Source organism: Larus michahellis, chromosome 6 (genome assembly GCF_964199755.1).
Source record: "Larus michahellis chromosome 6, bLarMic1.1, whole genome shotgun sequence".
NCBI classification, from domain to species: Eukaryota; Metazoa; Chordata; class Aves; order Charadriiformes; family Laridae; genus Larus; species Larus michahellis.
Window position 1 is genome coordinate 4,418,834 of NC_133901.1, and position 22,982 is coordinate 4,441,815.

The window sequence follows — 22,982 nt, forward strand, 5'->3', positions numbered from 1 at the left end:
CAGGTCTGCAGCTTCAGAGAAATTACTTACTGGACATCCATCAACTTCATAGACAACATCAAAGAACTGCCTTTGTGCCTCTGTTTTTCTTTTGTCTTCATTAATATGGCTGAGGGAAGCATATTATAATTATCTTCAATATCAAGCAACGGTAAATAAATGCACTGCATTTAAGACACACAAAATAATGAAGCTAAACATTCAGAGCTGTAGTTTACACAGCAGCACTGGAAAATACAAGATCAACCACACTTGCTCACTGAAGTATCCAAATACCATATGCTAAGCACATAGGAAACTTCAGACCTAGAACAATATTCTTGTCATGTTATCAGTAGTTGACACACCATTCGGTTAATATATAATTCCCCTCCCCTACCCCATAAGATTTTGGACTAGGGACCAACCCAATGCAGTTCTTTACAGCCTGCATTTTATCCCCCCCTAAGTCAGGGCTGCAGCTCACCAAAACGCAAATGCAAGAATAATTACAATTTAAAAGTAGTTGTTGTCAAAAATCAGACAAACATTTACCCAATTAATACAGGAGGTCTCATTGCTGGAGACATACACTACACTTCAGAAGAGCTGAGACTTACAATATCAACAGCTCAGCTTTAAGCTAATTAACTCATGGAACGGTGCCAAGAATAGCTAATACAGGACAAGAGAAACTAATCTTCCACCAATAGCATGTCCTGTCAGTTGATAGACGCACGGAAATAAGATTTAAAGACAAAACACATTCCTTCCATTCTGGAGGGAACAGATAGAAATAAGAGTTGGAACAGAACAGAGGAAAGTTCAGAACAGAGGAAGTTCAGCTTCGTGCTGAGACAGGAACTCAGCAGACATTCAGGCAGAAGTACTGGGTAACAACATCGCAGGCTCCTTCGAGAGCTCTGGCACAGAATGCCAAAGTGACAACAGTGGCAAAAGGGAGAACACATACAATTACGTATACATGGAGACTAAAGTTATGGCAACACCACACTAAGAGCAATTGAGAAGGAATAGACAGATATAAATGTATAACAGTATGTTTCATATCTTCATCACTTACGTCATCACTTCCTTTAATGATTCAATGGCTCTCTCTAGGGTTATTTTATCTGGGTTCTCTTCTGCTGTATGCTTCTTAATATCTACAATTAAAAAAAAAAATCCCACACAAGTGCTGAAAAAAAAATACGAAAAATTCAAATTTAAACTGTAAGTCAAATAAGGTGACTGAAGAAATTACAGTCATCCTGGAGTCCAAATAGCCTTGATTAAGTGGGGAAGTAGGCTGAATAGCAATTGGCTAAAGAAAAACCCACCTCCAATACAAAACCAAATCCTCAAACTATTTGAAAAAAAAAAAATCAATAAGACCACATGCTGGTTTTGTTGGAAGTGCAGAAACAAGCATAAAACTCTTTCCAACAAGCAAAGGGTAGTGATATGGGGTTTTTTATTATTATTTTTATTAATGTAATCATTATTACCGCAAGTGGTTGATACCAGGTGGAACACATGAAGCTGTAAGCCTCGTGAATACGAATTGCTGTCTAGTTTATGCTAGCTGCATTTGAATCTCAATTATATTTGCATTTGAAGAGACAAAACTGTTGTCAGAGCAAACTTTTCCTCTACCTGTATCCCACAGACAAATATATGAACAAGTGAAATTTAGCCAAAAGTACGCTTTCTTCAGTAATTGGTCTTGCTGACTGCCATTAAGCATGATTAAATCCCAGAATCAGGCACGTTTTATATAAGAAAAGCTGTTGCTAATTATGACAAAAGGAGACATTACCTTGGTTTTAACACCTTCACAGACAAACTAATAAAAAAATAAAACATCACTAGATTACCATTCAGTAGCAGAGCAACACTAGGCAGCCTTTGAACAGGACGGATAAGGAGTTCAGCTAAGCTTTGGCGGCCACATTCAGGTTTAGCTTGGTTTATCTGGGAAAGAGAAAGGGGAGAAATAACTCTTAGTTTTTCCACTTACGTACACCCCAAAAAAAAAAAAACAAACTAGGAGAAAAATTGTCTTCCTTGAAAATAGCATTGCAGTATAAGTTTGAGAATCATTTACCACAGATGCTCAATCCTTAACAGATTGTGTTAAAAAACTCATTATATTCAAATCTGCGCGGTATTTATCATGTGATTTATGTTCTCAGAGTATTTAGTTTTAAACTGTCCATATTACCAACCCCTCAGTCCTTGCTTCAGATGCTAATGCTGAATGGGAGTGGCCTATTCTCTTACCCATTTCCCCATCTTTTAGATATCAATACTTGGAAATAATTGCTGGTACCTCAGAAAACATGGGCTGAAATCTGGCAGTTTGATTACTCGACTATTTGATAGACATTTGTGGGATACGGTAGAGGACTTAAAGCTACGCTGCACTATTAATCAACTGTATACCTTTATCTGAAAGCTCAAGAGTCCTAAGACTCATCTTCAGATAACTCTTTCTTTGAAGATCATCTTCCTGTTAGATCTCCACTGTTATGCTCCTATTCATTAGTCACAAGAATGTTGAGAGATTCTACCTCTCTGGAACTTCACAGCTGCCGAAAGCAAGTTAAAAGCTATTTCAGAAATACAAGTCTTTTAAACACAGGGAGGGGGATCAATAAAAAGCAGCAGCTCTAGTTATCTTTACAGATGACTAGAGAGAGTACCTCTCTAGTTACTTTGGGAGAAAGTAATCAGAATGCACTTTTTCCAGCAATAAACAGATATAATCAGATGTGGTGCTTAGAGACGTGATTTAGCAGTGGTTTTGTCAGTGTTAGGTTGATGGTTGGACTTGATCTTAAAAGGTCCCTTCCAACATAGACAGTTCTATGGTTCTACCCTGAAAGCTGTGTAACAGAGGAGAAACTTGGACCTCTTATGAAAGAGCCTTATGAGGAGCCTGAGGGATTGGAGTTCAAGTCCTTCCTATTTCTGTCTCACCAAAAGATGTTCACATTCCTCCAAGCTTCCAAAATTCCACATACTTCCACCTACTGCATTAAGAAGTTCACTTAGTAATGGTCTCCATGTTGTACTCAAAAGACTTAGTTCTGCAGACACTTACCTTTAGGAAGGCATGAAACCTTGGCTTCTGCTTTTCACATCTAGTAATAGTCTCCTTGCTCATTTCGAAGAAATTCACAAACGGAGGGTATGTTTTCAACAAGTCTTTTGACTGAAAGAAACAACTGTTACGGCTCTGCTTTACATATTATGCAGCATTGTACATATGTTCATATGCCCTGAGCCACACAAAGCTGCTCAAAGACACATTTCAGTAAAGAATAATAAGAAATGTGTTGTAAACCCATGTGTGTTTTCAGAACAAGTTGACATTTTTGCATGCCAGATGCCCAAGATTCAATGCTGCTGATTAAATGCAGACTGCTCTCAGAAACATCGAGTACACACGTGACAGTCTTAGAAGCTGCTGAGCAGCTCAAGTAGGAGGCAGATTCTCACTTAGCAACATACTTTTGGTGAGAATTTTGGAAATTTCAGACAGGTATTTTCTCCAGTTACTGCAATCACCATTAAACGGCATTAAACCACTAGAAGCAATACCTTAGACTGAATTTTTGAATGCCAAACACTATTTGCCTCAAAAGCAAAGCACAAGATACCTAGCAGACTACTTATGCTAAAATGCACTGCAGTCCCAGACCCAGCTTTTCTGTTCTGCACGTTCTGTACTTGTAAAAACAAGGAGTCCTTAGTTCACTTACACATTGCAAGTCTTGAAGGAAGACCAAAAGAAGTTTCCATGAAAAGTTATTTTCCCAGTAATTTACTATTGATCAGAGGCAGCAGATAGCTAGGATTACAGGAAGAGCCCCTTTTAATGTCTGAGTAAAAAGCACGTCTGTAGTGTTGCAAATTACAGTTCTCAAGCCATATCAGAGTTTTACCCCTTCACGCAAGTGGACAAACACATAAACTTGACATGGATTACCTATACAAAGTATAGCATCTAGCTCAACTGAAAAGTCTAAACAGAAAATACATTGATAAAAGTTAGCGTTCCTCTCAGTAGTGCTATAGAGCAAGATAATAGCTCTAATGCATAAGAAAAGAAACAGAGACTTACGTATTTAAGAATGATATCACCAATACTTTTGCTTTCAGTCCAATTCATCATAAGATCTTCCAGGTCTTCCTAGAATACATGCAGAGATGGTGCGGGGGGCGGGGGTGGTGGTGAAAATAAGAGGAAAAAATGAAATGCATAAAGCTGTAAGATGGGACCAATGTTCTGTCAAACACATATAATTAGCCGTATGTTTCCATGCTGACAAAACAGGCAATCCTAAAAGCTGTACAATTTCACATTTAACCTTTTCAGCCTACTGAGGGCCGAATATGTAGTTTTTGAATCAATGCAGAGTATCGGCACTAGCCAACTCTGCAACAAGGTAACGGTGCTGCGTCCAACACACTACGGAACATATCCCAAATGATTATGAAAAGAGTATATGTAGAAGACAGTTGAACCAAGTCTAATTAGGAGTGCACAATTAATATAGGACTTTTAAGTCCATTAGATAGGATTGAAATAGAACAAGGATAGATTTCCTTCACTCGCTGCACCAGGGTGCCAAGGAAAGTGAGACCAAGCCCGTTAAGCCCGTATCAGCTTGACAAGGATCAAGCTTATTCACTGTCAGCTAATAACAGGGACAGGAGGGCACAGCTGAAGGTTCAGGATTCACCTCCAGTGGAAAGGATTCACCATTAATATTGGTTTGTTGCTGCCACTTCTCTTATCTTTATTACACCAAAGATGAAGGAAAACACAACCACTACATATAAGCAACTTTGTCTACGTGGACACACATGCTCTGCTTTCATCTCAGTGGACATGCATCAATACCTATTGTGATTAACTAGGCTGGATACCAACAGTTAAAGAAACAAGCCCCAAAACACAACAAAAACACCAAACCGCTGAGTTACAGGCAGTCAACAAGTCCCTCTATTTTAAAAGCCTACTATGAAATGCAGAGAGGAACAAATGCAGACCTATGCCATTATAAGAAGGAGATTCTATGACCTCCTAGTCAAGAAAGGCTTGCATCATAATCTATTGAGAGACCCGCAGATAGCCTCAGGGAGTGCTTGCAATCTAGATCAAAACATACAATAAAGCAAGCCTCAAGAAAACAAGCTGTTAAGGGATTCTAGGGAGCGCTTATTAGGCCTTAGTACCAGGTCAACTGCTTCAGAGGTTGAAGTGTTTCTGTGAGATGGTAGTTTCTGACAATTGGTTCAAAGCCATTTAAAGAGGGATCAGTTTTTCCTACCAAATGATATAACTCTCTTTGACATAAAGACTCCTTATACGAACATACCTAAAGCCCAGAAAAATACTAATTTTTTGGTGGTTTTTGTTTGTTTGGTTTAATTCCATAGCTTTAGCTATCCTTCCAAGAGTTCTTGCTTACTGCTTTAATAGAGGCACATATGTTACAAGCACTTGTGAAACTACCATTTGATACCACTGGCCCTTTTGACCACTTTTGTATCAGTTACAGAAAACCTTCTATAAGGAAGAGGTATTAAAATTGGAAGATGACAAGACAGCTCACGAATTACAGTATTAGTTAAATACACAATAATCAGACTTCAGGTATTTATAAATCAGTGTTAAATCTCAAAGAGTACTTTGGATTTGCACGTAATTCCACAGATTGAACAGCATGTAACAACACTAGTTTGAACCTACACCCATCCAGCAGATACAACTTAAAAGCATGCAGAAAAAGACTCAAAGTGTGTACTAAAGCTTCCCCTGCAAGGGGAGAGGTTGCAGCTTGCCTTGATTTTAGTGTGCACATCAAGAATATCCGGAATGCTGCCAAATATGGTCTTAATTTCTTCCTGTGCAAGAATTGGTCCTCCAAGTTGTCCTTCCTTCTCCAGCGGAACTTGAAATAACTGATGAATTAGACAAAGTAAGTTAATGCTCTCCCAATCTCCACGTATTGTGTTAGAAACAGTCATAAAAAACAGTGTTTTCCTTCCACATCATATTTCCCTGCAGTCACAATCTTGAGACATTCTGCTCCCGTTTAGCAAAAGTGGGTTATGGAGGAGTGGTTAAGATACAAACAATCAGTTTAATATGTTTCTACAGCATAACCCCCTTTCATCTACTTTTCTACTCACACACGTCACAGCTCATTAAGTAATCAGATGCATTGGAAACAAGCTTTCTAAAAATTAAGCTCTTCCTGTAAGCTGTTTGCTGTTCTGCTCTTCTTGGAAAGATTTTAAAAAATCCCCTGCCGTCTCTCTCTGTTCACTAATATCTTAAAAATCTGAGTCACGAAGATCATATTTTCCTGAAGCTTAGACTTTCCATACAAATTGCAATTCCACTGCAGATCTCAGATTAGAAATTGTATTTCCCAGCTTTTATTACTAACAGATACTAAATATTTTCACATGCCAATTAAATCACATGAGACTGTTTACATTGCCACCTTTTTATGAACCTTTGATGCACCGAAGCCCTAAAAGCCTGCAGATCACATGCTGAAAGCAATTATTGATGTAAACACTAGATGTCTTATTACAGTTGACCTGTACTTGCTTTAAGACCAGCTTACCTGAATAATTGTTGTCAGTATGTCAACATAGTTACTCTCTGTTTGATACAATTCCTTTGCAACCTGCCACCTTGCAGACTGCTTTACTGGAAGAGGAGTTGAGTTTTTGGAAGGTCTTGCGCAGGATTTTGGTGTTTCTGATGAAGAGATATTCCCAAAAGGAAATAAGAGCTCTATTACAATAGAGTCCCTAAAAAAGCTCACCATCAAAGCAGAAAAAAAACTTCCTAATTTTTAAGGGAAGGTAGTTGGTGGTGGTTTTTTTGGTTTTTTTAAGGCTATTATGTAGGTTGTTCTACAGTTATGAGAGCTCTTTCTAGAAAATGGCTTTCTTCATTACACCCTCATCATAGAGCAACAATAGTAATATCATTCCCCAAAATTAGTCTGAAACTAGTAAGCCATTTATGGGCAGGTCAATAACTTAACCCTATTACGTTTAGGAGAAACTAAGGATTAGGCGCTGAACATTATTTATATATACGCTATGTATAAAAGTACTTTTCTACTCTTACTTTGCCACATAAACAATTATCTTTCAGCTGCCTGCCATCCTTGCATTAAGTATGTAGCTGAATATATATTAAATATATATTAATATATCAATATATATGAATATATATTAAAATCAGTTCTTACATGCAACACTTGCATTTTATCCTATTGGGGGAGGGAGGAGAAAAAAATAAGACACAAGAAGGTTCATTTCTTTTAAAGCTAAAGCCCAGGTGGACCTGGAGCAGTCTGTTAGTTTTAAATACTTGCACATGTATTGGACAGCAGAGATCAGCGCTCACTCATTCTGATGTCAGAGTTCATTACTGTCGCAGTTATTGTGAAATACATACCTTACCCGTTGTCTTTAAAATAGCACATTCTCTGAGACTGATGTTGTATTAGAAGAAACTTCCATACCAGGGGTTATGACAGTGCCAGCATGATCTAAGAAAGCTGGTCTTTTGACTATAACGTGATCTTTCCTGTATAACTTCTGAATTATCACTTACAGGTTGTGCCTCACTAAGATTACTTGACTTCTATACAGAGGCATTTTTAAAGCAGTACTAACTCCAAATATTTTGTCTATGTGATGAAACTAGGGCTTTTTTTTTTCTAAATTCTCAGGTTTTGATTAATCCACAATTTTGCTGTTTCCTCTCTTCCATGAGAGCCACGCGCAGAGACATTTGAAGTTCTTTGCCAATTAACCAATCAAAACCAGGTGGCAATTTATATTCTTGTCAAGTTTGACACGACAGTTTGCTGCCACAAATAGTGTTACCTCAACAGAACTTTACAGGGACATAGGAGGAGTGGGCTTTGCAGGAATTTTCCCTTTAATTCCCTTATAAAAGAATCTTTGTCCTCCTTTCTCCAAGTAACCTACTGGAGAGGTTTTTAGATTATTTACTGTTAACTGTGTTGGTTTTTTGCTGCAGATTATCAGCAGAATATTTGAAGCACTTTACAGTAACACTGTACTGTACTTCATATTTATCATCCCTATATCTTTCCCTTGTTTTCCTTTGGGTATGAACATGCTTACTGCAGTAACAAGAGGCAGCCTGGCCTCTGTCTGCGTTTGAGCTCTTCACTCCAATTCTGCCTTCTGCACATCCTTTGAAAAGGATGAAGCCTGGAATTACTTAGGAAACCTGTAAGGCTTCCCTACCACTACCATTACCACTTGGATGCAGAGAGCTCTTAAACATTGCAAGTGTGTCTGAATGAAGGTTTTGGCTCTACCTCCATTGGTAGTGCTCGACTCTGGAGTGTTAGAAATATCCAGCAAGGACCCAATAGAAAGCGAATGTTCAGCTGATGGACGTTTCCGAGGAGGGAATGGTGACATGTCCGTTTCTCTGGTCAGTTGTGCAAGGGTCTCTTTCAAACGACGTCTTTTGCGATTGCTGTTTGGAGTACTCAGAGAAAGTAGTGATACAGACTTCTTGAGGCCAGGACTCTCTGACTGTAGTAAAAGAAAGTTTAGTTTAGCGTTTTTACCCACTGTGTCCAGCTCAACTCCGTGCAAAGGTTTGATTGTAGAGATCAGTACACTATACAAATCTTCCTAGGGAAGCCGGGGTACGATGGGCAAAGCTCTTTTTTTAAAAAAAAAAATCCCCAAAAAACAACCCACACACACAACTGGAAATCACACTAGTATTTTGTTTAACTAAAAATAAGTTCAACCTTCAGGAAGCAGAAAAGTTTTTTCCAAATTAGCATTCTATGTATAAAACCTATAATGGATTATCTGGAACTTAAATGCTGCTTTAAAACAGTTGATCTCTGGCCCCACACATACTATTGCGCATACTAATTTTACCACCAAATACATGCAGGGTATTATGGGAGAGAGTACAACGTACCTTCTCAAATAAATACATGGACTCTCCAGCTCTGGCATCCATTTGAATGCTCCCCCAGAACCACTAAAGGAAAAAAGAAAACACATATTAAAAACAATTACCAGGCTTCATCCAAAGTCAAAAATACTCAAAATTACATATACAAACACACACACACATATATATATTAGTAAGGCAGTTTGCATACTAAATGTGAACGTATGGCTTATTCTGGGGAAAAAAAAAATCTCACGTACCAAGTATTATATAGCGATAGTCTTTCAAGAATTTGTCTGCACTAACCTCTTGCTTTACAACATAAAGCTTTTTTAAAGGTTCGAATGGGAGATCTTTTACTGTACTTTCTTCAACCACTAAGTGCGTACACCTTTCATCACCGACTGGTAAATAATGCCCTCCTAGATTAAAAAAAAAAAAAGGCAAATTAGCAAGACTGAAGAACATTATTGCTAGAAATCTGTAGCTCACTTGATAGTTCTGTGACACCTATCATTAATGAGAGATGAACTTGATTGAGCCAATCAGTTGTTGGGCTTACATAACACCCCAGATATTATCATCAGAGACAGCTTTTAGGAAATAGCATGTAGCATGCAGTAGCAAATTACATATTGAAAAGACAGGGGTACATGGAGTTCAGAGGGCATTTAAACCTGTCTAACAATAAATCCAATACTCTTTTGGAAAGCTTTTCTTGTTTCTTAGAAGAACAAGCCAGGAATACTCACCCTAAAGACATTCACAAGCTACAACCTGTGCATGTCACAATCTTATAAGTAGCTTTAGGTAAACAGGCCTGGGGGGAGCAAACCCAGCCAACTTGCATCTCTTTTGACACGGCTTTTCTGTTAGAAGCTTGCTCCATTCCCATTTCTATAGTTCTGTTACCTGCAACTCTAGCAATAAAAGGCTGGAGACTTGTGCATTATCTGTTACAACATTACTGTCAATGTGATCGTTAATTTGTACTACACTACCAAAAAGTGGAACACTTCCAATCAAGTGTGTTACCAGCGACGATTCATATCAAAGTTGGAAACATTGTAGATGCTTTCTGTGAATTATGTAAAGATGCATACCACAAAACTGATTATGAGAACTGAAGCAGAATATACATATCAAGTACCAAGTTCTCCAAGTTATCTTCAAGCACCCTATAATTACTTCTTTTTAAATTGTCTAGTTTCAACCAGCCTAGGAAGTCTTCAACAGCTACCAGAACTTTGGCATACACCAACATCTAAAAATTAATTTATAACTCTCCAAGTTGAAGAGTCTTCGTTAACGCTTCAGGATTCACAATTCAGCATTTCGGCTTCAGTAAAGTATTTATCAGCTATGAAGCCCATTCTTTCCACAGGTCAATAATAAACAATAACCTTGCATTTCCGTCATTTCTTCCATGTTAGCTTTCTCATCATCAGAGAATCCAAGGAAACTTAACATGCAATCCTGGAAGGGAGGAACCTTGAACTGATTTCTAAAGTCATCATCAGCTGCACAGAAATCACTGGGAAAAGAAAAAAAGATGTGCAAAACGGTCACTGAATCATTGCTACATTATTATTTAATCAGAAACTCACAACACTACAAGTGAACAGGGTGCAAGGTAAAGGCTGAAGGAAAATAAACACCTACATTTCATTCCTTTTCTCCCAAGCCTTATAAATCCACTCAGCTTTCACGATAGGAGTACCAAGACTTACAGCAATCTACAAAACAGGAAAAGCACAAGCGGTACAGAGTATTTTCATTTAAGTCTTTCCCATTCCAAGAAAAATTAGTAACCTTGCCTTTACTTTTCAAGACAGATACTGCAAAAAGTGAACATATTCCTTCAAGAATCATGTCCAGCTGTAACTCCCAAGATTTACAACGTATTAATTTTTCATCCACTAGGAGATCACATCAATAGCTATTTTGACACTTACTTAGAAGTGTACCCTTTTGTTAGTCTGATAACATTCATCACTTACAAAAAACTCAAAACCAAATCTCTGTTCCAGTGGAATATGGGATCTTTTTTCTGCTTTTGATACTTTGTATGAAGACAAACATCCCAGTCTGCTTTTACCAAAGAGAAAGCAACTATTCCAAAGGTAACTGCCATGACTGCTTGAGAGAGATTCTGAAGTTTTCCTACTTTTTCCCTTTGAGTTGGCAGAAAGGAGTGTTTAAACAGTCTTCTCTTCCAACTGGAAGATCAGAAAGACAGATTACGAAAAAAGCAATAGCCTACTAGCAATTCAAACAAGGGATAGTCAAGGGATATAGGCATTGCTGTGTCATATTCCATGGTACGAGAGTCTATAAACTTGTATTTACTTTTCAACTGGATGTACGTGTCCTGAAGGATTCCCTTTTGGTGTTGCCAAAAAAACCCAACACACAACAACACACCACACATATATTTACACATAAAAGAAGATCTGAACAATTATACATAGCAAGCTAAAAATAATTTCTAAGAGACAACATACTCAAATTGAGTACAAAAGTTTTCTGCAAGTTACCTCAAAGTTTATTGTTTGGACAGACAAAGTAGGCATGTTGATAGGTAAGCACTTTTTCCATTGACAAAGAAATACTCACTGTCTTCAGTACTGATAACATCAGTACTTAAGAACCATTTTGTTTCTTGTTATTTACTATACTTGTCTATTTCAAGATCTCTGCATTCAGGTAGCTTATATTATTTAGATCTCTAACAGAGACAAAAAGATGTCAAAGCTCAACACCAGAGGGAGATGAACTCACCATTAGAAGTCACTCTTATTAGTACAGGGGGGAAAAAAAAAAAACCAAACAAACTTACAAGCTGAAGTATAATTTACAGATTTAGTCTACAAGAACCAAATTCTGAAAGTTTCCACTTCTGAAGTACCAACTCAAGCTTACATACTCTGAATTTGTCTCCATGTGTTGAGTTAGCCACCAGATGTGTAACTTTGGAGCTAAAGTCCCTTCGAATAATTCCACCCATATGATGAACCAAGGTCACTAGCTTAACCTGGAAAACACAGATGACAGTTTTCAGTCTATCATTTGAAGCATACAGTGCAGAGTGAGAACGGTACAAAAATATTTTATAAAGCAAGCTACCGAAGGGTATATTAAATGTCTAGAATAGAAATGGTACAATTTGTTCTTAAAACAACTTCACATCTACAGGAGAAGATATAGCTGATATATCAGAAGAGCTATTAACTTTTCTTTTTTTTTTTTAAACATTTAATGCAGCCTTGCTGTGTAGCTTGAGGAAGACTACCCAAGCCACCAGTTCTCTTGTGATCATCAACATAATGCCTTCACCTTTTCACACACAATAGACTTGAACCACGTTAAACTCATTGATTTAGTCAATTCTACCTGAAGGTGCAGTTGCCAGAATTTATATAAGATTGCAGCTTGTCCAATTTGAATCTAGCAGATAAAACCTAACTATCCCTAACACTGGGCAAAGGCTTTTGGTTTGAGTTTGCTTTCTTTTCCCCCCATATGAAGATGGGAAGCCACACTGCCAGTTCCCAGGTGTCCAATAGGGAAATTAAGTGCCAACTGCACCACTGAAGTGGAAAAGCAAAGTGCTAGAGTACCAAACCACTTCATACCTAGATATGCCAAGACTAAAAGTCCTGATAGCAAGATAGCATGGCAGCAAGATAAAATGCTGCAAAAGCTCTGAACAGGACTACAAAGCTTTATTTGACCACACCACTACATACAAATAAGAGGACACTATTGGGTAAACATCATCTTGCCTGAAGCTTAAGTCCACAAATCTTTAAGACCTACTGAATTTGAGCTGTTTAATGTCACTCAGCAAAAGAGTGACCAAAAATGGCATCACAGGACTTGCATAAGGAAACGGTTTTGCTCCCATCCTGAAATATCACTGCCTCTGGAGATGCAGCAAAACAAAACAAAACATGCATTCCCCCCATACGAGCTCTAGTCATAGTTAAATCCCCCAGGTGACAGAACAGAATAGCATTCTGAAAATAAACTTAACATAGCTTTACCCATCCAAAGGAAAAAATGTCTTACTAATTCGTCTTTCTTTCTGAATCCTGTAAAGCATAGTACCAAGTTCAACATACTTGCACAGTACAGTGGACGACAGGAGAAAGGTAAAGGCTGAAAGTAAGAATAAGCTTTTTAGTCAAAAGCATACTGCTCCCATTAAAGTTTTAACGTTATCTTCAATACCGTAATATTGTTACTAGTATTAAAATGCTTCAGATACTAGTCCAAGTATGTGTATTCAGTCATATCTCAGCTCCAGACCTGCCAGTGTTCTGATAAAGTAACTAGAGCATCCCTAAGGTAGCACTCCACCTTTTTTTCTCCTCCCCAAACCATCCCCTCTACATGACAACCTTTGGAAATACAAAGAGTCTGCTGAAGCTTCATTTGTATGCTACCTCTCCTAAAGGCACAGTCCCAACTCGTGGGTCAACAACTCCCACAGCTTCCGCAGTAGTTGTAGCCTTAACTACTGTCTGCCTGTGCTTTCTTGCTACATGCAATACTCTAACATAGTATTAGAAACTTGCTTTTCTTAAATTCGATGCTAAGAATATTTATGATTGATTAACAAAGCAAAACAGACTTTATTTTAAACAATATTTAGAAGTTGCTGCCCCAGAGAACTACTCAGTTGATTTCAACAGAAAGCATGTACCTCTCCTTTTTGTGCACAGTGCAGTACTACTGGAGGTCCAATGACACGGCAATCTGCTTTGCAGAGGTTGTTAAAGATAGAATCCTGGAAGTCTGATACAACGAAGATAGTCTCAAATTCTGGGGAATCAGAATCTCCAAGCTCTTCTATCGTCTCTGTCTTTATGTAGGGCACTTTAATTTCCTTGATTTATGGGGATAAAGGGGGAAAGCATTATTCAGGCAACATAGTGTCAAAATTCAACTGATTTTTATCTTGGACCATTAGAAAAATGTACGATTCAGATTCAACAGAGACAGACTCTTAGAAGGATTGGTGAAAGCTGAATGAGATGCACTGTTCTCTAGCATAAGAATAGCTATGAACTGCACCTAAAAAAGAAATATATTAAAGCAATTCCTACTTCCGAAGAATAAGGATTCTAGTTACTTTAGTAGTTTACATATCAGTTCACACTGATAATATAGTATTGGAAATATCTACAGATAGGAGAAAAACAACTAAGCACAAAAGATAAGTGAAATCTCAGACTGTCAGAACAGCTTAAGGTACTTCTGGATGCTACTAAAAAGTAGCATCCAGCTTGAAAGAGCAAGCTCCACGCTGCATAAGGTCTAAAGAACAGAAGTTAATTTAGTTCATTGCTGATATTTTTAAGGGGTCTAAAAGTTTTATCCATTTCAATTTCAATCAGTAGTTCCAAATTTTGTTTCCTAGGTTTTTAATGTCAAGAAATGGACGACCACTTCTTACACTGAAGTTTAAATGTAGCTTTCAATTGGAAGAGAAGCCAAATAACCAATTTTGAAGTCAGTTCATAGCAAAGACTTATGTGTTGACTGAATATAAGCATGCAGTTGAGTGTCTCCATTGATATTTCTACCCCCCTGTTAGAAAACACCGCTAATTAAGAGCTGCAGGTATTATTTCCATGTTTGAGAAACAAGTGTTGTAAGAAAGTGCCAATTTTGACAAGCTTTAAGTGACACAATCAGAAACATTAGCATATATTGTGACCATTATGCCCAATTAATATAAATTAAAGCGTGTGCACATTTCCGTCCCAGTGAAGTACAACATGCTGCATGCAATCACATGTGCTTAATTGCATGACATACCATATCAATAATACTTTTTATTAGTTTTTCTTCTGATTTACCAGGACTAGTTTCCTTTATCTTTATAACAGGTACTTCCATTATCTTAATGGTCTGTGGAAGAGGAAAACTTTAGTACAGAACCAAACTGGTTTCTAGAAGCCTAAAAGCATACCATCTCATTCCAGTGACTGTTTTATCTGAGGCCCACATACCTCCAAGGCTTTCAGAAGCTCCTCATGTTTCCCTGCTTCCTGAACCAAAACCACTCTTGTTTCTATTTGAGGCATTTCTTCTGTTTATAGAGAAACAAGGATAATATTCATATTTTAATAGAAAAATACATGTTAGGTCTAAATCAAGCAATAATGCATAGAAGAATACAAGCAGACTGCATCCTTTCAAGACACCTTGTTTATCAGGAAAAAGTCTGAAAATAAATGTTGCCTAAAGAAGCCTGTCCTTTAATTAAGCACACCTAATTGACCATAGAGCCTAATCTTTCTAGTATATGGTAAAACAAGATCCTGCAATTCACGACCTTACAGTCAAAGCGAGAAGAGTCAGCAAGGTAAGAAAGAAAAACAACACACTTATGGACGTAATCCTTCTAGCAGAATTAGATACCAAGACTTACGGGAAAACAGATTCTGGTATCTTCTCTAGTTTCTGTGTTCCTGGCTGACAAGGTTCATTGCTTCCCAGTAACTGCTCAGTTTCACCAAAGAATATCAGAACTGAAGTTAGATATCTTGTTCTTTTTCTCCATGTATAAATAATCTTGCAAAATCTTAGGAGGAAGGAACAAATGTTGCCTCCATGTCATTTGCACCAAAAAGGCTGCCATTTGATTTTGGCTGCTGCCATTTGATTTTGACTACTGCATTGCAGGAAAACAAAAATACCTTTTTTGTTGGTGGTTTTTTTTTTTTAATTTGAAAATTTGTTCTTGAATTAATTTCAAGCTCAAGACCATTCATGTAAGGACTACCTGTAATTCTATACATCAGAGCAGCGGTAGTTTCCAAACACTAGTGTCAAAATATCACCTGGGATAATTTATCCACAGAAAAGGCATCAAATGAAACTAACAGCGGTCTATACATCATCCAGAAAACTTGCTTGATTTCATGGCTGTAACCCCAAATGTTTTATAACAAGGCAAGATAAAAATTGAGACAGTCCCTTTGTTGGGGAAAGGATACCAAATCAACACGCTTTTGGCTACCCCTTATACAATTCTGTAGTTAGGCAAAATACTTTTGGTTTTTCAAAACTACTAGATACCTATAAAGTAATCAGTCATTAAAAAAACATAGTACTCTTAAAATAAGCTTCTCCCATTACCTTCAACATCTAAAACAGATCCAGGAAGTACATTCTCTTTGGAGGTTTCTATAATTTTTGAATCAAGAACAGAAGAATCAGCCAAGAGGCTCCTCCCGGTTTCGGACACCAGCATACTGTTGTCAGCCATGATTATGTCTCGTTTCTTTCTTCAACAGCTAGAAGACAGATGTGCTGAACTAAGTTACAGTTGCAAAAAAGCTCATTAGTAAGAGTTCTGTGACTAAGGCAGTCAGAAGTAACTTCAGACTTCTGAAGACAAAACATTCGGACTCTTATTAAAATCCCACTCACACAGATAGGGTAGTTCTGAAAGAGCATTAGGAATCACAGAATTGGTAGAAAGGACTGACAACAAAGCTATTACAGAAATGGTTCCAAGCAGGCTGCTTATCGTTGAAATAATTCATTTGCACAGAAAGCTGCAGAGAGGGTACTTCAACTCTGAGCAGCAGGGGAGCACTAACTCTGCACCAAAAATTTATTCTAAGACACCTGCCAAACACGTAGCACTTTTTCTTTTGCGCATGAGGCAAGATGCATGCATTTCATGTGATTCATCATTCACGCAAATTTAAATATTTGCAGAATGATATCAGAAGTTACCTAGACTAGCCACTGTATCTGAACTGTGGTATAATAACCCTCTGTATCACTTTAACTGAAGTTGTTCTCCTCATGACTATAAACGTCCCTTTAAAACCTGTCCAATTACATGGCAAAGTAGAAATCAGTGGGGGTTTTGGCATAACAGTAGTATAGAAGAGAGTTTATCTTCTAGAGTTTAGGAGATCACATTTGAGACTCTTGGACAGGATTCTTATCTTCAGAGTACATCAGGCAAGTTCCTCATATAGTGATGAGCAATAAGTCAACACTAAAAATTTATCATAATTCTAGACATATTCAGTTATCAAAGTTTGTTGCAATTTTAACATCACACACAGCTGGGCAGGCTCCACAGAATTAGGTCTCCTAGCAATAAGCCCTGATCACCCAGCTAGTTTATCTCAGAATAGCACAAGACCCAGCAGGTAGAGAAAGTAACTTTAACCCAAAAGAGTCTTTAGGGATCAGCTGCCCAGAAAGTTATAAAGATACCATTTGGAACTGTTATACTGTTACCTCTTCTTTGGCAGTGAGGGTGGAGGGAAGCATAACCTTGGAAGATTCAAACCATATAATTAATAATGATTACCACACAGACAGTTATATGTAAAATCAGATCAAAAATACCCTCCAGTTAAGGGTACTGTTAAATTTAAATCCTACAAATTTTTTTTTTAGATACATCAATAAGATTCCTGTCATGCTGCTGTTCTTATACCTAATAACATGTATGAAAATGCACTTATAGAGAACTTCATAGTATATTTTGGAGAAGCCCATACTTTGGGTTGGGCACTGATTTTCTTTATGGCTTTTCCATTCTATTTATTCAGGGGGCTCCATTCTGGGAGTATTGAAATATTCCCTGTTTTAATGCTCACATGTTAATTGATAACACAATACTAGTCACTAGACTTACACACTGAAAGCGCCAAGATACAGAAGTGAACAAACACCCCCACATTAAAAACAACCCAAAAGGCAGAACTCCATCACTACAGGGTCCAGGCAAACCTGAACGCCCTTAGAGCATTACACTTACAAACGACCTCCCAAAAGCTTGCAGAAAGCCTGAAGGTCATGAAATACCCACACACTAAAACATGTATGTAAAGCAAGGAGATAACACTAAAAGAAAACTTCCCATATTGCCTGCTATCCCCCCGAGGCCACACCCAGCAGCGTGACCAAGCGCTGGGAAGTGGCCGGAGGCAAGATGAGCTACCGCCAGCTGCTCCCACCTTAGAGCCAGCAGGTGCCAGCGGGGCCGGGCCCCCGCACTGCCCAGAGGAGACCGCTGAAGGCCCAAAGAGGGCGGCGGGGCCGCCCCGGGAGTCCCCAGGCCTCACAGGTACCCCAGGCCCACATCAGCCGGCCTCGCTCTAGGCCGCCCGCACCCACTGCTCTCCACCTCCGCCTCCCCCAGCCCGGCCGCACCGCTCCACGCCACACCTGCCGGCTCCCGGAGCCTAGGTCCGGCCGGTTCCCCACTCACCGCCGATGCCACCTGCCACTAACCACAGAGACAACCTCCGCCATCAGCGGCCGTCGCCACCGATTCAAAAAGCGAGCCGCCGCACTAAGCGCGACGCCCATTGGCTGCCGGCCCCGCCGCTCCTCTGTAAGCCGCCACCTCATTCGGCATCGCTCCAAGTTGTCCCGCCCCCTTCCCGTCCTTTTTGGACAGCGCTTTCCCTCCTTCCCTCTCTGATTGGATGTTGCACCTGCCGCTCAGAGCTAGGCTGTCTCCCATTGGCGGTGGGGCGTTTCCTGGGCAGGCGCACAGGCAGGAGCGCAGGTTGGGGGGCGCCCTGCGCTGATTGGCCGCCGGCGGGTTTCGAACGCTGCCAACGGCCGGGGCGGAAGGGCCCGGATGGGGTGGTGGGGGTCACCGGCGCCGCCCGCCGGGCTGAGGCGCGTCCTGGCTCCGGCCAGGGCAGGCCCCGCGGCGGGGAGCCGCTCTTACAGCTGCCCGGGGGCCGCACGGAGACGGCGGGTAACGGCCCGCGGCCTGTGCGGGGGGGCTCCTCCCGCGGCTCGGCTCCCCTCAGCCCGCCGGGCCTGCCTGCCGCCGCTCCCCGCGCCGCGTCCCCATCCAGAGCGTCTGCCTTGCCGAGGACGTTAGTGTGCATAATAATTCCGTTTATAGGGAAGGAGGGAAAAGAGGTGACAGGAGAAAATGTGACTGGTCAAGATGAAAGTCAGTCAGCCGACTCGGCAGCCCCAACCCCAACACAAATTAATTACAACAAATGCTTTACCGTCCTGCCCTTGACCATTTTCTCTAAAACTTTCTGATCTGGGAAGGAATTCTGTCATAGGGGCTCAGGATCTCTGAAAATGGATTTAGCGTAACGTCTCACTGGCTCCATGTAAAAAACAATGAGAGATGTATTTTCTATTTCTAGAATCTTCCATTATATGCTAAATTCTTATATGCCAAATTGAGGTCTTAGATTTTACTCGTCATTTTTTAATATCACAGATTTCTATTAGTTCAGGCACTTTCATGACCAATCCAGCAGCCGTTAGCGCCAGTAAGAGTCCATTGACTTTTTATGATTTGGAAGAAAATCGCAATAGGAAAAAGCAGCAGAAGATGATAGCAGGTGTTGCTTACGTGAATATAAAGATTTGCTGGTGAGGGACACATAAGTTAGGATTACTTCCTTGAGGAAAAGATTTCAGAATAACAGCTTGGAAATCAAGGAGGTCATTTCAATTTTGACACTTCAGTCAGCCAGTTATTATGCAGTCATACAATTATTTCATGTAGAGTAATTGCAACAATGACTTAAGGTCAAAATATAGCCTCACCTGAGGTCCTTTCGTCACCCTGAAGTAACAGTTTGGGCCATCGTTTTGCAGTTCCAAGCCACCCTTCACCAGCGCTTCCCCTTCTCGCCTTTCTTTGCGCTCTTACAAAGTCCTTTTCAGCCACGTCTTCAGATCCCTCATGGCCTGAACCAGGGTTTCTCCTAGGTTTGGAACAAGTTCTGCAGTATGCTTTCTGGAAAAGACACTGATGATTGTACATTAATTTCAACTTAACCTCTAGATCCTCAAAAAAAAGCTATATAAAATGTTGTGCCTGCAAAGAGAGGAGAAGTATTTTTACTGGGGCTGACGATTAACAGGTGATATATGCATCACTTCTCAGTTAAAGGTTTAAAAAGAACAGAAGTTATACCTAAATGTTCAGTACGTAAATACAGGCTCACTATGCATATGAAGGATGGCTTGGACATTGGCCATTTTTTAAATATACTTGAAAATGTAGAATTACAATCTCATAAAGCAACTAGGGTATTCTGATGAACTGTCTTAAGCTTTCCTTCCTGGGACTGACAGAACGTAGCCAAACGTTAGGTAGTAATCACTTGAGAAAAGTGGATAAGATTTTTTTTTAATCAAGCGCGTTTATTCTGACTAAACTTTAGATGAGGACTGATGACAAAAATAATTACTATTCTTTATACATCTGACATTTAAAAGTCGTAATTGCTTTTCTTAGAAAAGGCTCTGAAATAGAAACACCTATTTTTTTTGTTGTTGTTGCGTGAAATGTAACATGGAGTCGAAACTTGCTGTTCCTTCCAGTTTTCTCAGCATCAGTAACCCAGGCGCATAAGGTTTATTTAATGGTTAAATAGTTTCCTCTCATGGTAACACCCACAGGGAGAGAGTTCCAGGAGATTAAATCATTAAAGGAATCCCATCACATCAGCTCCATGGGGGCAGGGATCTCATACCTTGGGGGAAAAGACAATGAGGCCACATCAGAAGAGGTGATGGGACCCCGAGAGACCTGAAGGAGACCTTGGTACCCTGCATTGGAAGGTGGCTGTCAGGAAACCGTCTCTTGGCTTCAGGGTGTGATTTTCCATAGGTAGACTGCTTGTCCCCTTAGATACCTTGCAAGCTTTGGGGGTTTAATTTATGTATTTATTGTTCTTTTTAAATAAAGGAATCTTTCTGGGACCACAGCGGCTTGTTTTTTTTTCAACCAACTGACTTCTTTGTAAGCGCCTGGAAAATAAAAGAGGTGCCTCAAAGAGCTATTGATTCAGTTTAGCCAGAGCAGGAGCTTTCGAAATGTGGGGAAGGGGAGAGATCAGGCACAAGATGTACGTGGGGCTCAGTGGGAGCATGAGAAACCTCAGAAAAAATCCATCCAGCCTTTTTATTGCTTTTTCGAAGAGGTAAGTAGATGAGAGAGGAGCGGGACTAGATCCAGTTTTGCCCGAGGTTTGGGAACAATTATTTTTGTTCAAAGAGTCGGGTACAAATAATTACCCTCGAGGATGCTGGGTGTGGACTTTAGGGGCAGATGCTTGGGAAAGGCAGGGAATGGGAGTGTGCGAAGCAAAAGAGGCACGAGGTAAAAGGTGTGAGCACAACGTTATACAGAAAGGGAGGACTCGGTAGGAAAAGCTTGAGACCTCAGGAACATCACCTGCTGCTGGTTTCTGGGCAAAGCTGCTTGTTTCCCAACGGCCCTTCAACATTCATAGTCTACTCAAAACTGACTGTGAAAATTACAGAAACTCCCTTTGCTGTTGTTACGAAAAAAAGGTTAAAGATGCTTGAGAGTCTCATTTCCTCACAAATTCCAGAAACTTTCTTCTGCAACCTTTAGCATCAGCGAGGTTGTACTTCAGTTCCAGTAAAGCTGGCTTAAAAGCTGACCTTTTACTTCTTAGAAACGTATTTTTCTTTTATTACCTTTTCATGTCCATTTTTAAAGGAAAATTGTCCTTTCCAGGACTCAATTTATAATTCTATGTGACTTTTTAGTATTATGAATTCATTCTTAAAAGCAATGTTATTGTTAAAATTAGTGCTTGTTCTTTTTTCTGCATTAGATTCATAATGCGTGTGAATCTGTCTATTTAAATAAATATTTTAATTTGCTGAAGGTCGCTCTGTGATTAAGTAGTAATTTGTGTCGAGGCTGAACTCTGTAGTATTTATATTTCCTGCACATTGCAAAGAGGGGTTTTATCTGACAAGAAAGCACTTACGGGGCTGAAAAAGACCTGTTTAGAAAATGTTGTTGTCTTAGGTGCAGGAAATGTTCCTGCGTTAAACCAAAATTTGTTACTGACTGAGGGTAAAAAAAAATAAGTAAGTCCCAGTCCAAAATAAAATTACAGGATAGAGGTTTGGTTTTTTTAAAAAATATTAAAAAATAATTCTTTCTGGAATTGGTTTGTGATGCGTTAAACGGGAAATGGTACAGTTTCTTCAGGTAAAATAATGGTGTCCCCGCGTTCCTCCTGGAAACGCGCGGGATGTGGGATGCTGCCGGATGGACTGGGATCGATCCCGTTGTAGCCTCCCTCGCTCCTTCACGGCCTCCGGCCTCAGCGGAGACCGTCGCCTTCTCTGCCGGCCAAGGGCTGCCCTCGCCCACATCTTTTGGGGTTAAACCCCCTGGAAATGGGGTCCATGTGCGGGTGGGGCTGGCCGCCGCCCGCTCCGGCCCCACACAATGGCACAGGCGGGGACAGGGACGCGGCCTGGCTGCGAGAGTCGGGAGGAGCCGCTGCAGGTTTGGGTGGCCCTTGATGGCCTGTGGTGGCCCTTGGTGGCCTAGCGCACAATGGAGAAGGTCCGTCACCCCGCGGGCGAGACCAGGCCGGCGGGGCCGGGCACGGCCCCTTCCCTTGCGGCCCCCCCGGCCCGCCGTGCCCGCCGCAGGCCGTTCCCCGGCCGGCGCTTCCCTCAGGGGCGCGGCGCGGCCTCCCCGGCTGGCGGGGGCGGCGCTGCGCGGGCGCGGAGGCGAGGCGCAGATAAGGCCGTCGCCCGCCGGCGCTGGCAGACGGCCGGCGGGGACGGGAAAGGCCGGCGTTTCCTCTGGGGGAGGCCGGTCCCGGGGCGGGGGTGGCGGTGGTCGCGATGCGGGCCGCTTGGGTGCTGCTGACGGCGCTGGCCGCCCTGTCCGCCTACTACGTGTACCTGCCGCTGCCCGGCACCGTGTCGGACCCCTGGAAGCTGATGCTGCTGGATGCCACCTTCCGGGCGGTGCAGCAGACGGTAAGGTGGCGGCGACACCCCGGTCCCGGTTCCGGAGGGGCGGACAGGACCTCCCCCGGTGGGCTCGGTGCGGGCGGAGGAGCCCGGCACGGCCCGGGGGTCCCCGGGGCGAGGGGAGGCGGCGGCATCGGAGACATCCGCGCCTGGTGGGGCCGGTCTGCGCCGCAGCGGGTTGTCGCGTCCCGGAGGGGGAGCAGGTGCCATC

At 41.0% G+C, this 22,982-nt stretch overlaps 2 protein-coding genes across 10 annotated transcripts in view; one reads left to right on the forward strand and one right to left on the reverse strand.

Moving 5' to 3' along the window:
• The window catches only part of ECT2 (epithelial cell transforming 2), a 31,396-nt gene extending 12,824 nt beyond the window's left edge, over positions 1-18,572 (reverse strand). For 3 of the 9 annotated variants that reach the window (XR_012587683.1, XM_074592294.1, XM_074592288.1), the window contains exons 1-19: positions 18,191-18,259; positions 16,130-16,287; positions 14,998-15,077; positions 14,804-14,896; positions 13,686-13,868; positions 13,049-13,138; positions 11,904-12,011; positions 10,640-10,713; positions 10,381-10,511; positions 9,284-9,399; positions 9,002-9,064; positions 8,376-8,598; positions 6,630-6,766; positions 5,836-5,955; positions 4,109-4,177; positions 3,086-3,196; positions 1,857-1,953; positions 1,064-1,145; positions 31-109 (exon numbers count right to left, since the gene is read on the reverse strand). Coding sequence is in view for 8 of the 9 variants with exons in the window: in XM_074592294.1 (XP_074448395.1) it covers positions 31-109; positions 1,064-1,145; positions 1,857-1,953; positions 3,086-3,196; positions 4,109-4,177; positions 5,836-5,955; positions 6,630-6,766; positions 8,376-8,598; positions 9,002-9,064; positions 9,284-9,399; positions 10,381-10,511; positions 10,640-10,713; positions 11,904-12,011; positions 13,049-13,138; positions 13,686-13,868; positions 14,804-14,896; positions 14,998-15,077; positions 16,130-16,259 (1,986 nt within the window). In the remaining variant the exon portion in view is untranslated. Of the gene's footprint in view, positions 1-30; positions 110-1,063; positions 1,146-1,856; positions 1,954-3,085; positions 3,197-4,108; positions 4,178-5,835; positions 5,956-6,629; positions 6,767-8,375; positions 8,599-9,001; positions 9,065-9,283; positions 9,400-10,380; positions 10,512-10,639; positions 10,714-11,903; positions 12,012-13,048; positions 13,139-13,685; positions 13,869-14,803; positions 14,897-14,997; positions 15,078-16,129; positions 16,288-17,254; positions 17,291-18,190; positions 18,352-18,462 lie in introns of those variants that run through there. The other 6 variants (XM_074592295.1, XM_074592293.1, XM_074592290.1 and 3 more) reach the window with 5 other exon arrangements.
• Positions 18,573-22,481: 3,909 nt separating this feature from the next.
• The window catches only part of NCEH1 (neutral cholesterol ester hydrolase 1), a 21,014-nt gene continuing 20,513 nt past the window's right edge, over positions 22,482-22,982 (forward strand). Inside the window, exon 1 of the mRNA XM_074590281.1 lies at positions 22,482-22,777. Within this exon, the coding sequence (XP_074446382.1) occupies positions 22,640-22,777 (138 nt within the window). The 5' untranslated portion in view covers positions 22,482-22,639. The remainder of the gene's footprint in view (positions 22,778-22,982) is intronic.